Source organism: Erythrolamprus reginae, chromosome 1 (genome assembly GCF_031021105.1).
Source record: "Erythrolamprus reginae isolate rEryReg1 chromosome 1, rEryReg1.hap1, whole genome shotgun sequence".
In the NCBI taxonomy this organism is placed as follows: Eukaryota; Metazoa; Chordata; class Lepidosauria; order Squamata; family Dipsadidae; genus Erythrolamprus; species Erythrolamprus reginae.
Genome location: NC_091950.1, coordinates 277,509,757 through 277,523,954, shown reverse-complemented (window position 1 = coordinate 277,523,954; position 14,198 = coordinate 277,509,757). Strand labels below are relative to the sequence as shown.

At 37.8% G+C, this 14,198-nt stretch overlaps 1 protein-coding gene across 1 annotated transcript in view; it reads right to left on the bottom strand.

Moving 5' to 3' along the window:
- The window catches only part of COL19A1 (collagen type XIX alpha 1 chain), a 185,048-nt gene that overhangs the window by 110,754 nt on the left and 60,096 nt on the right, over window positions 1-14,198 (bottom strand). Inside the window, exons 7-9 of the mRNA XM_070738981.1 lie at window positions 12,546-12,671; window positions 8,361-8,414; window positions 2,027-2,080 (exon numbers count right to left, since the gene is read on the bottom strand). Coding sequence (XP_070595082.1) covers window positions 2,027-2,080; window positions 8,361-8,414; window positions 12,546-12,671 — 234 coding nt within the window. The remainder of the gene's footprint in view (window positions 1-2,026; window positions 2,081-8,360; window positions 8,415-12,545; window positions 12,672-14,198) is intronic.

The following is a 14,198-nucleotide window of genomic DNA, read 5'->3' as shown; positions in this document are numbered from 1 at the left end:
TTTTCCACAGCTTATTCTGTCATTTTTCTTACTATAGTAAATCTGTTATGGAAAATAAAACAGAATGCTTCACAATAACTAGCACTAGCTGCTGTTCATACCCCCCTGCTTGAGATAAAGGTTTATTTATTTCTATAGACTTCTTTAGAAAACAAAGTCATATAGTGAAGATTAGGAGTGAAAGTTCCCTGTCCTTTACTTTCCAGCAGAATATCAAAGACACAACAAGGTACTTAGTACCTCCAGGACAGAGAAGAAACATGAACTACTATTGCTTTTGGAAGCTTGGGGAAAAGTGCAAACATCATCAATCAAGTATCATAGATATTAAAACATCAAACAAATGACTGAAATCTTTTGCACACTGTGATGTTTGAAACTGTTTAGAACCACTGTATGTCAAACTTGGGAATAATTTCATATAAAAGAATGATTTACTTCTTGAAGATGAGATGAAGATAGACTCACTGAATTGTAAACAACTTTCATGGGCTTTAATTATCAGACCAGCTGACATGTCATCTAGGATGAAAAAAAATCTCCAATTCTGTAGCCACGCATAGAACAGACTTTTGTAACCTTGATATTCTCCAGTTGTGTGGACTTCAACTCCTAGATTTCTTAAGTCCAGCTGCTTGGAGAGTTTTAGGAATTGATGTCTACATACAGTATCAGGCAGTCACAAAGGCTGATATAAACTGCTAATTTTGATTCTAAAAGGGAAAATGTTTATCAATTTTAAATTAAAACAGAGCCCAGGTCTAACAGAAATCATAAATGAACTGATTTTTCCCCATCCATAATATTTTTATTCATTGCACCACCACTATTTTTCTTGAACATGAAATTATAGAAATGACTTGAATGCAATTTTGCAATATAACAAAGGCATGGTTATATGCAATTTTTTTTTGAACTGGCTTGTAGCATTGCGGCGACTGCAGTTACTATTGACACATGAATGTGCTTGTTTGCTATGATCGGACTTGAAAGATTTAAAACTGCCTACTTAAAAATCACTACAAAACTCTTCCTACTAGACATTTTTCCTGGTACCATCGGACCTTTCTAAAGTAATGAGGAAAAAAAGAGACATGGCTAGAGAGTATGCTGCTTGTTATTGATTGATTTAGATTTGTAGGCCACCTAATCCAAAAATTTTAGGCAGCATACATAAATATTTTTCAAAAACATATAAAACATACAGAGAAGTGCAGAATATTGGGTAGAGAATAGGTAATTCACTCAAATACCAATCATCCATCCTCTACTAGTCAGGATCACAAATCACTTGGCTTCTGGTCTGTTTGAAAAGCCAGTTTTTAAGATTTTTTTCTAAAGGATGGCAAGGATGGAACCCAACAAACTTTTGGGGGGATAGTATTCCAAAAGGTAGAAGCAATAACAGAGTAGTAATGACTCTGCATTTTTCAAGGCAACACTAATTAATTAATGGGAACTGGAAAATATACCAATTCTATCAGATTTCTATCAGGTTTGATCAGATTCCATAAACAACTTGGCTCTGAACCCTATAGATGCAATAACTGACAATCACCATCTTGAATTACAGCCCAACATCCACTGTCAATCAGTGCAACACAGAAAACAAGAGGTCTTAGATCAAAATATAAAGATACATCATAATTGCTTGTGAATCCACATTCTGGGGTAGTTTCTGAGTGGTCTTCAAGGACATTGCATGAAAAAAATATAGATGAAAGGTGACTATGAATGGGATTTTCCAGTCCCACAAACTTATTTTGTGGAAATATTATATAAATATTATCTAATTGATACTATTCAAATATTAAACATAAGCTACATTAACATCTGTCCTGCACCCCCTGTCCAGACTATTTTTAAAAATATTCAGAATTGTAGGGCCTGGTTGTTTACAGATTGATTGTTCCCAAACTGTACAAATATTACTTACATTTAAATAAAATCTAAGCAGCTGTAACTTATGTTCATTGCTTTTGGTTCTGAAAATGGTCTAAGAACTCCTTTAAGACAGGAATCCTACCTTTGTTCCAGGTAAACCAGGAATGCCATTTTCTCCTTTAGCTCCTTCTTCACCCTATACAAATTAAATGTATTTAGGTGAGTCCCATTGCTGAAGTTGCAAAATATTTAATAAACAATGTAACTCTCCAAATGTGTCTATTTTCCTTGATCATGGATTGTTATTGATAATAAAAAAACTACAAGGACAAAAACACAATGAATATTCTGTAACTTTGTATAGGACTTGAAAAGTGTTATTATACCCTTCTTTCTATACCATAGCCGTATTTTTCTAACTACGATTTATCTCTTTTCATCATTCTAACCTGTAGGTCATCACCAGTCATACTTCATAAATGAATCCTACAATTGGGCTATCTGGAAATCCAAGGGTGAATGAGAATAGTGACTATTTAGTAAACATGTGCTTAGAAAAATGTGTTTTCAAGTATATTTGTGCCTTAAGCATAATGTAGGTGGAAAAGAACTAAGCATATCAGGAAACAGTGTAGATAAAGTTTAATACAGTGGGGAAAGAATAGTTAAATATGTGTAGGAAATCATGAAGAAGTAGAGATAAGAAAATTGGTGCTGAATAAATGAATACGGAAGATAAATGTGAGTGGCCAGAATGGTTTGCTTATATAGAAAGAACTGATTGCAAAGAAAGAATGGATGGATCAAAAGGAAAAGAAAAATCAAGGTAATGGCTTAAATTAATTTTAAATAAGTATTCTTTTCTTTTTAAAATGCATTTAATTTCTTTAATTCACTATTAATTACATACTTCTTTTCTGCTTTTTGTTTTTGTTTTAATCCCAGAGACTAGCTTGAAAAGTGGATGTATATTTACTTACTATAATTCTCTCATCATGAGGTGCCCTCATCACCTCGAGGTTCGACTACTGTAACGCTCTCTACATGGGGCTACCTTTGAAGTGTTCGGAAACTTCAGATTGTGCAGAATGCAGCTGTGAGAGCAATCATGGGCTTCCCTAGGTATGCCCATGTTACTCCAACACTCCGCAGTCTGCATTGGTTGCCGATCAGTTTCCGGTCACAATTCAAAGTGTTGGTTATGACCTATAAAGCCCTTCATGGCATCGGACCAGAATATCTCCAGGACCGCCTTCTGCCCCACGAATCCCAGCGGCCGGTTAGGTCCCACAGAGTTGGCCTTCTCCGGGTCCCGTCAACTAAGCAATGTCGTCTGGCGGGACCCAGGGGAAGAGCCTTCTCTGTGGCGGCCCCGACCCTCTGGAACCAGCTCCCCTCAGGGATCAGGACTGCCCCCACTCTCCTTGCCTTTCGTAAACTTCTTAAAACCCACCTCTGTCATCAGGCATGGGGGAACTGAGACATCCCCCCCTCCTTGCCTATGTAGCTGTATGTATGATATGTTTGTGTGTATGCTTTTCTATATATTGGGGTTTTTTAGGCTTTTTAATGTAAAATTGTTATTTTAAACTTTAATATTAGATTTGTTACTGTATATTGTTTTTATCATTGCTGTGAGCCGCACCGAGTCTGCGGAGAGGGGCGGCATACAAATCTAATAAATAATAGTAATAATAATAATAATAATAATAATAATTCATCTTCATAGTGTTTAAGATGTATACACTACCTGTATTTGCATAAAATATGAAAGTTGGTGGGGTTTTTAACCTACAGGATGGGACAAAAGCAACACTTACATAACACTCTGGTTAAAGCACAGCACCTAATGCTTACCAATTTACAAGGTCTCTGAAAAAAATTCAAACAGGTGCAAATCAAAATGGACACAAAAGTAATCAGATATAATCCATCTGTGTTGGTTCTAATTCCAGTTGGGTCATATTGCAACTTTTATTTTTAAAAATGCGGCAAAAATGAAAAAGAATGGGAAACGTGGGCCAGTTGCTTATCTCGGTATTGTAATCAAAATGACTGTATTATCATCTAAATCTACCCTTGATTTGCTGTGTAGTAAATTACCAGATAAGTACCTTACCTGTTGTTTGTGCTGGGCATGGCTCAACATTTTATACAAATACATTAACTAATTAGTTTCCATTAACAATATGATTAATTGCAGTTTGTCCAGATTCGACAAATGGTGCAAGTGCTGTTAATCATAAATGAAAACAAACATTTCCTCCCCAATGCTGAAATGGAGGAAAAAGGAAGGACATAGGCACAATAGTAGGGATGGCCTGTTTTTATAATGCTAAACTTTAATTTAGATTTACATTTAAACCAATGAAATGATTCAAACATTTCCCCAGGAAGTTCAGAAAAGACAATTTTTCCCTAATAAAAAATCCTTCCATAAATACATTTTAACAGTGAAGTTTCCTCTGCACATGTGTGCTAGTAATTTCCAACTAGGGTTTGGTGCTCATCTCTTTTTCTAAGCTGAAGAGTCAGCACTGTCCAGAGACATGTGGCTGGCATCAGTAAAGGACAACCATTTGCGGCCCTACTGGAATGGTCTATGTGCCTTCGTACCTGAAGCACGGTGCTGGATGCCTGGACCAGAAGCATCCCAGCCATGGCCCACAGCACCGCGGCAGCTGCCCCTCTCTGAACCTCGGCCCCGCTTTCCCATGGCCGTCCTGCTGCTTGTGCCTGGCTGAGGGAGGTCCGAGCTCTGGCAATGCCTCCCTGGTCTCCTCCCTGGACTCCTGCAGCTCCTTGATGGGTGGGCTGCTTCATCGGCCACCTCTCCAAGCTGCTTGGCTGGGAGATGTGCCAGCCGCCCCTCCTGCTCGAGCCATCCGGCAGCTTGGAGAGGTGGCCAATGTAGCTAGCCACAGGACAGAGTCTGGAGAGGAGACCAGAGAGGCGCTGCTGGAGCCTGGGCCGCCCTCAGCCAGGCACAAGCAGCAAGAGAGCTGCAGGAAAGCAGGGCCGAGGTACAGAGAAGAGCAGCTGCTGCAGGTGCCATGGACTATGGCTGGGGTACTTCCAGGGTGCTTCCGGGGGTGGGGTGGCTCGAGCAGGCAAGACAGCAAGCATGTCTCCTGGGTGAGCAGCTCAGAAAGGTGGCCGAGGTAGCTGCCCGCTGTGGCCACCCACACACCCCACCCTGGAGGAATTATTCCCGCTATCCAGTGGCTCCCAGATGGGACTGACCACTACTGCACCTCACAGGATCCAGTCCTACAGCCACTGGTTGACCCCAGCAGCAGCAGTGGCAGAGGCGTCCCAAGTCCGCTGCGCTCTCTGGGCCCACCTAGCGGTGGGTGCTATCACTGCTGGATGGGGCAGCAAGATTTGGCTTCTGCACATGCACAGAAGCTGAATCTTGCGTGCACGGCGCGTGCATGGCACACGCACAGTGGGCAACGATGGAAATGCATGCGCAACTTCATTTCTGCCGGTGAAACGGCATTCCATGCCGTCCCACCTGGAGCCCATCCCTGGCTGGCATGATTAAACGCTATGGATTTGCAATGCTGAACTGTCGATCATCTGATCAACAAGCTCAGCGTCTTAACCACTGAGTCATCGTGTCCTTTGTACATTTAGGAGATTATTACATTTTGGGCAAATCTAATCTTAACACTTTATAATTCATTGGAAACCAATGTAGCACCTAACTATTCAGTTAATATTACTTATTCTGTCATGTACTTCTGTAAGAAACATTATTCTTTTAGCATCTGCATTAATAAAGGGATATTTAAAACATTAGCTACAATACTTTTTTTTTACCAGCATTAGTAGTAACGAATTAAATGAGCAAAATCCACAGTCCATCATAAAATAAAGATGGAATCTGCAACAAAATCTGAGATAAGATTTATTTTTTTATTTTTTGCAAATTTGGAGATTGGGGCATATTTCCAATCCTTATTATTCCTAAAAGTATGAGCAGGCTATAATTGGTTGAAAGCAATTAGCCAAAGGACAAAGTTCATATTATTTTTTAAAAGGCATTTCTGCAAGTCACTATGTCTTTTATGTACAGTAAATTGCTTCCATAGACAACATCCTGCTTCTTTTATACCTGCCTTCTTAAATCACACTTTTCATTCACAGAAATTCAAAGACCTGCACCTGTAAAATCCAGCTGGCAGCCCTTACTGGTTGGCATGTGAGCAGGGGGTTGAGTAAATCAAGTCACATATGCTGCACTCGCTCCAGAAATTCAAATCCAGTGAATCAAAGTAATGATGTTTAGTGCTTTCCATTGAATGATTTAAATGTGAGCATGTTCAGTTCGCTCAGTCTCATCAGCAGGACAACATTTAAATGACTGTATGCTATTAGCAAGCACTACAACATTTAAGAAAAAGTGTAACATAGGCGGAAATGACTGGTGTCAGCTTTTTTTTGGCTACCCACAGAATCCATCTTACATCATGTTCTACTTTCTGTATTGTTTCCAGATATTTTAGCCAGGCTACAAGCCTGTTTGATATCAATATTGATACATCCTGGCATCTTCTGAATTTATGCACAACTCTCTGACAGATACTCATATTTAAAAAATAAGGTTGGTTACTGTAATAACCAAAATGATACTAAATATGCACTCAGTTGTTTCATAACTATAATAAATACATAAACTTTGGTCAATAAATGGCTAGTAAATAAAGGAAAAACCAAAAACCAGATATGAATTAATTCATTCTATCTTGCAACTGTGATACTTAAAAGATCAAATTTAACCAGGCATTCAGCTCACCAGTACCTGATCTACGGTAGGATACTAACATTGGTGAAAGGTAGTTTTGCGTCATATTGGTTATTTTAATTATTATTTCATTTCATTGCTTCTACCTCATCCTTTCCCAACAGTTATTATTACTGTAGTTTTCATAAATCACAATACAACTTCCTAAACTTTAAAAATATTAAAGTACAGCTCTGAATAAAGTGACAGGCTTTGTGCTGTATAATATACCAGTGTAAGTAAAGGAGTGGTTTTACAGTTGTTTCTAAATAGTTTAAAAGTTAAGCCTATGTGAAATTGATTTAAATAAACCCTTTGCAAGAAAGATCCTCTTTTATGGAAAAAACCTGCTTTGTTTACATTTTAATGCAAAATAAGATTTTGAAGGTTGATTACTAAAGCACTTGATGGCTACTTTAAAGAATATCTTTGATTTCTGGGCTTGTGAAATAACTGGAACTTTTTTTTATTGGAAAAACTTGTCACCAAAAGATGAATAAACTCCTTTGAAGGCCCACAAAACAGACTTTAATGTGGACTTGAATGATTATTTTAAAATAAAAATATATATACAAATAATGTACCCAAAGAGAAATTTTATGTATTCTTTTAAATTGTAATATGGGAGATTTATTGGAGTTACTTTGTGGAAAGTACAAATGGACCTGGATAAAATTGATAAGAATGTCAAGAAAAGAAGCAAGGAGAAAATGAGAAAGAGAATTTTAACCATGATTGTTATTTCCATAGTTTTGTTCTCTGTAGAGCAGAGGGAAAAAATATAGGACTTTAAACTCAGTTTTAGTTTTTCCTCCCATTCAGTTCTAGATACAAACAACTTTTTCTTGCTGAATTCCAGACAGCCTCAAGTTAGGGATTAAATATGTTGCATGGATCACTGGGCATAGCTTATTATTCTTGATCAGTCAATGGTCATTTTAGTCATTGTGATTTTCAGTGGCACAATTGAAAAAGACGTTACTGAAATTTGACACACAGAAAATGCTGATGATATTGGGGTATTACAACAGTATTTTGAATGCCTACTAAAGCCCCTCCTTACTTTAATTTATATTTAGCACAATCAAGGCAGAGTTCTTTTGAGTATATTTCTTACAATTTCTACTTTCCCTAGAACATTGGCAACAAAAATTGGATTTAAATAGGCCACAGCATTACTAATTGAAATACTGGTATGTTGGATTTTCATGCTATCTTACTATAAGCCTAAAAAAATCTGAGCTGAAAATGAGATTGTATATAATTGTGTCAATAGTCCAGTATTTTTTAATGCAAGCCACAAAATATATTCATATTTAATGGAAAGATACAGGGAAAGTCCAATATTTTAGTTGCATTGGAAACCTAAGCATTGATTTGTCAGATTTCAAACAAGCAACAAAGGTTAATTTAGACTCCAGCTATTATTACTCATTTTCTAGAATTTATTTTTTATTTATTTTATTGGGTTCTTTTTTAGAAAAACAATTTATTTTAATTAAGTTACTTAAATCATATTAAGGCCAGGGGCAAGAAAATCGGTCTGGACAGAATTTATCTCCTTTGGGACTTTATACCAAAGGAAGTTCTCTTCTTAACAAGTATGGACATGTAATATCTTTTCGGTTTCTGAAAAATCAACTGCCCAAACTGAAAGACAATAGAAAAGTTGCCTATAAAACCTTACCTTTTCTCCCTTTTGACCTGGCACACCATCCATGCCTGGCAATCCTGTTTCTCCCTGTTGAGAATGAAAGCTAGGATATTTATTATAGAATCCTATGTGGGGGTGTGTTTTTTTTTTGGGGGGGGGGGGTAAACAATGTCCTACAAGTAATGACCTAACAGGGTAAGTATAAAGCGTAATTGTATAATATGCCAGAGCTCCATCTAATGGTCGAATTACTGGTAGAAAAAGGAAGTACTTTGGCAACACCTACAACTGCTACAACAAACCTCACTCTGGTTTTGCACTTCTTGCTCGAGGTTTTCAAGAGGCCTAAGCTGACGTTTCTGATTGGAATAATATTGAATGATATTAGAAAAAAAAACATTTTCTCTAATGCAGGGAGAACCTTTATACCTTTATCCTTGGAGCCAGGAATAAGTAGCTCTGCAAATGCTGCTGAATTGGAACTTGCACTATCTTTCCTTTGTAGCTACAATGATATGGACAGATAGAGATTGTAGTTCAGAAATTGACTCCCCCGGGCTGTTTCCCATTTTACGCAAGGTTTGTCTGAGATGTATGATTTGTTTTTATACGTAGGGTTTTAAATTGCTTTTTTATTGTTGGATTTGTATCATTTTTTGTGCTGTGAGCTGCTCCGAGTCTCCGGAGAGAGGCGGCATACAAATCGAATAAATGAATGAAATGAAAATGAAATCTGGAGAACAATAGTTTTTCAACTGTTGCTTGAAAGAGGTGTCAAACTCATGGCAACAAGGCAGAGTCACATGACGTATTGGGACTTTCCTCCCTTTGCTAAACCGGGCGTGGGCATGGCCATTGCGTGACACATCCAGCCTGCAAATTTGACAGCCCTGTTCAAGGCAGATCCCTAAAGGGCAATCATTAGAGACTTTACATTTCAGGATACATTCTTAGATCTGATCTACTCCCATTTTTTGTTTCCCCCCCTAAAAGATATACAAGTAGTCATCAACTCATAGCAATTCGTTTAGAGACTTTTCAAAATTACAACAATGCTGAAAAAAGACTTAATTTTTTTACACTTATAACTTTTGTAGCATCCCCATGGTCATGTGATCAAAACTTGGGTGCTTGGTAACTGCCATGTATTTACGGCAGGATCACTAGTCACAATCTTCCCACTGGCTTGGGACAAGCAAAATCTATGGGGGAAGCCTGTTCCACTTAACCACATGATTCACTTAACAACTGGAGTGATTCACTTAAAAACTGTGGCAAAAAAGTTGTAAAGTGGGGTGTAATTCACTTAACAATTGCTTAGTAATGAAAATTTTGGACTCAGTTGTGGCCATAAGTTGAAGACTACCTGTCCTTGTTTAAAAATACAGTGATACCTCGTCTTACAAATGCCTCATCATACAAACTTTTCGAGATACAAACCCGGGGTTTAAGATTTTTTTGTCTCTTCTTACAAACTATTTTTACCTTACAAACCCACCGGCGCCGCTGGGATGCCCCGCCTCCGGACTTCCATTGCCAGCGAAGCACCCATTTTTGTGCTGCTGGGATTCCCCTGATGCTCCCTTCCCTGGGAAACCCCACCTCCAGACTTCCTTTGCCAGCGAAGTGCTCATTTTTGCGATGCTGGGATTCCCCTGCAGCATCACAAAAACACAGAAGTCTGGAGGTGGGGTTTCCTATGAAGGGGAACCTCAGGGGAATCCCAGCAGTGCAGAAACGGGCACTTCAGCCAGCAAAAGTGGTGGATTTTGGGCTTGCGTGCATTAATCGCTTTTCTATTGATTCCTATGGGAAATATTGTTTTGTCTTACAAACTTTTCACCTTAAGAACCTCGTCCCAGAACCAATTAAGTTTGTAAGACAAGGTATCACTGTATGTGGGTTATCATCATCAACATCACCATCAACTTCATTGCCATAATGTCTTCTGCAGTTTTAAAAAAAATTATTTTTATTTTTCTGTGATAGGCAGAATAAATTGAGCTGATTACTATCATCCAGTACACATCACTACCATACACATTTACAAATATATCCAACATTATGTATTCAACTTTTCCACTTTATTTTATTTTAAAATTAAAATTGCCAGTCTAACAAATATAGGTTCTGACATAATATTTCAATGAGACAGAAATAATGAAAATAAGATATATTCTAGTACAAAATATCTACTGCAACTTGATGTCTTCTACTGTGTATTTGTGAAAATTATATGCAAATATCATTATCTTAATTGACAATGCTTTATGAAAATTGCCTGGCTCAAGAGCTTAAATGATACCCTTCTAGTAAGGACAGATGCGATTTCTGTGCAATGCATCTGTTATTGATTCACAAGTGACTGCTGTCACACTGATATACAGACCTGTCCTTGCTCCCTGCTTCTAATGTATTTGAAATGTTTATGGGAAATGCTGCTGTCCTGTGTCCTCATATTGTTTTGTTCATTGTTTTAATGTAGAGGTTGTAACAATTGACCTGGGATATTAAATGACCCATATTCTTCCCATGTTGGTCGAGATACTTATCCACTAGCTCATGTTACGGATGGCCCTGCTAATGTTTTAGAGCATGGGTTCATAAATAATCATTTCTATAAACAATCACTCATACTGTTTAGATATTTCATCATTGTAACATAATTTGCAGAAACATTTTTCCAATCAATTTTAAATAACTGTTTTCATCCTTTGTTATAGTAGATTCCTGAGCTATAAATGACCTAGTTGGTGTCCTCCTTGTTAAAGGTAACAATCTATGAGTTTTTGTAATAAAAAATTCACAGAAAAGACGGACTTCAGATAACCTTGTACTATTTTAACTCACACTGGCATTCTCTTTGCAGTGCAACATTATGCTTCTATAACAGAATAACAGAGTTGGAAAGGATCTAGTCTCTTCAAGCAAGAACCCTATACTGTATCAGTGATAGTGAACTTTTTTTTGGTCCACGTGCTAAAAAGGGGAGGGCACGGCGGGTAGTGCACATGTGTGCCCACTCCCATAATTGCATGCGCCCCCATGCATGCATGCATGACTATCACCACCAAGCTGGCACATGATAGCATGCCAATTTTTTGCTCTTCCCAGGCTTCAGAGCCTTTCTAGGAACCTGGGGAGGGTGAAAATAGCCTTCCCCCGGAGGCCCTCCAGAGGCAGAAAATGGGCCATTTGCCAAGTTCCAGTTGAACCAAAAGTCACTTTTTTTGGCTCTCAACAAGCTTCAGAGCCTTTCTAGGAGCCTGGGTAGGGCAAAAATGTCCTTCCCACCCCCTCAGGAAGCTGAAAACAGGCTTTTTCCTGAGTCCCATTGGGCTCAGGAAACCCAAAAATCAGCTGGTCAGTGCACCGATGCACACTGGATTTGAGCTTGTGTGCCCATTAATATGGCTCCATGCCATAGGTTCGCCATCATGGCCCTATATCATTTCAGACAAATGGCTGTCCAATTTCTTCTTAAATTGTTGTTGGAGCACCCATAACTTCTGAAGGTCATTCCATTGATTGATTGATTGATTGATTGATTGATTAGATTTGTATGCCGCCCCTCTCCGTAGACTCGGGGCGGCTCACAACAATAACAAGAACAATGTAAGAACAAATCTAATAATTTAAAAAACACTAAAAACCCCATTATTAAAAGCAAACACAGACACAAACATTCCATGTATATGTCATTTCCTCCATGCCTGACGGCAGAGATGGGTCTTAAGAACTTTACGAAAGGCAAGGAGGGGGGGGCAGTTCTAATCTCCGGGGGGAGCTGGTTCCAGAGGGTCGGGGCCGCCACAGAGAAGGCCTGCCAGGAAATTTCTTCTTATTTCTAGGTTGGATTTCTCCTTGATAAATTTTCATCTGTTGGTTCATGTCCTGCCCTCAGGTACTTTGGAGAACAGGTTGACCCCCTCTTCTTTGTTATAGCCCCTCAAGATTGCTATCGTATCACCCCTATTTCTTCTCTTCCCTCTCTTCCCTCTCTTATGCATAAGTCTATTTCTAGAAAAGCTTTTCCCTAACCATATCAAATTATAATTTCTAGACAACATGGCCATTGATCATGAAGACTTCTTTAATGTTCAAAAGTGTATAAAAAAGAACAACAGTACAAAAATCTAAATAAAAGGTTAAATCTGCTCAAAGAACTATACGTTTAATAGATCATATGAGAAAGAATATAATAAAAGAGGATTATACCTTGTTCTGGGAGCAAAAACATTTTTCTTCGGGGGGTTTCTCCATTATTGGAAGAGCTTGTATTTTACCTATGTGACCAACTGATGGTGATGCGGCAGTAGTTTTCAAGCTTTTCTCCAAAGAATGCTGAAATTATGAATACATATTAACTGGACTGAAGTCTAATTCATTAAGGTCAAATTATACTATCTATAGCAGTGATGGCAAAGCTTTTTTTCCTTGGGTGCTGGAAGTGCGTACACGTGCACTATCGTGCATGCTCAGATAATTATCAGATAATTATTGAACCAAGTTCAATCTATTTAATAAACATGATGATGTTTATTAGTTGAGACGTAATAACTCGGAAGCTTCTGTAGCGTAAATCCATCCCACCGCTAAATAATATCTTTAAATATCTTTAACAGAGTTTAGGATTTTGGCCATGAACTTTGAAAAAAACAAAGACATTTTAAAATACTCCATTTGCATGTTAGTTATCTGAGCAACACAGAGATTCTAATCCAATCATACCAACTCTAATTTGAACCCAACATAGCACTTGTGTATATCTCTTTATAAAATCATATGAGAAAGAATATAATAAAAGAGGATTATACCTATAGAATATAATAAAAGAGGATTAAAAGCGGCAGTAGTTTTCAAGCTTTTCTCCAAAGAATGCTGAAATTATGAATACATATTAACTGGACTGAAGTCTAATTCATTAAGGTCAAATTATACTATCTATAGCAGTGATGGCAAAGCTTTTTTTCCTTGGGTGCTGGAAGTGCGTACACGTGCACTATCGTGCATGTGCGAGTGCTCACTCCCTTAATTCAATGCCTTGGGAGGGTGAAAATAGGTAGGGAAACGGCTCAGGTGCCTACAGATATGGTTCCACATGCCACTTGTGGTACCCATGCCATAGATTCGCCATCAGTGATCTATAGCATCTTCTGCATCTTCAGAGACTACATTTCCATGGTGAATTTTTTTTAAAAAAAAACCTGTGTAGACAAGTTCAGCAATCTCAATTGAAAATCTGGCAATAATAATGTAATGGAATTACAGTAAATACTGTTATTATTTTAAACAGGTGTTCGTTTATATTTACTTAATCCATAGGTAGAGTGCACTATGCTATAAGCAAAATGCTTAGAACATAAAGCCTCTGAAACAACAGGTGCTCCAGTGCAGATCCTTTTCCTGTGATACTGATGTTCTTCTATTACATTGATTTGAACCTGTTATTCTTATTATTTGAATGGTAAATAAATTTCAATATTTTTTTTAACCAGAGTTTAGGAAGAAGTGCCATCCTTATTCCTCCAGATTTTTAAAATACACTTCTATTAACTTGTAATTTTTATCTCTATTGTATTTATTTTTAAAATAGATATTTCATTGTGCTGCACAAGTTCTCAGAACATTAAAGGTCTGAGTAGAACATAGTATTTTTTTAAATGAATAAAGATTTCATCATCAAAATAAAGAAAATATTTCAAATGATATTTTCCTCCCTTTTTCTGAGAAATCCCTGCAGGTTTTTTGGCAAGATTTTTCAGAAGTGGTTTGCTGTTGCTCCTTCCTAGGACTGAGAGAAAGTAACTAAGGCAAGGTCACTAGCTAGTTTTCGGCCTAAAATGGGATTAGGTTTCTAGCGTGATGCCT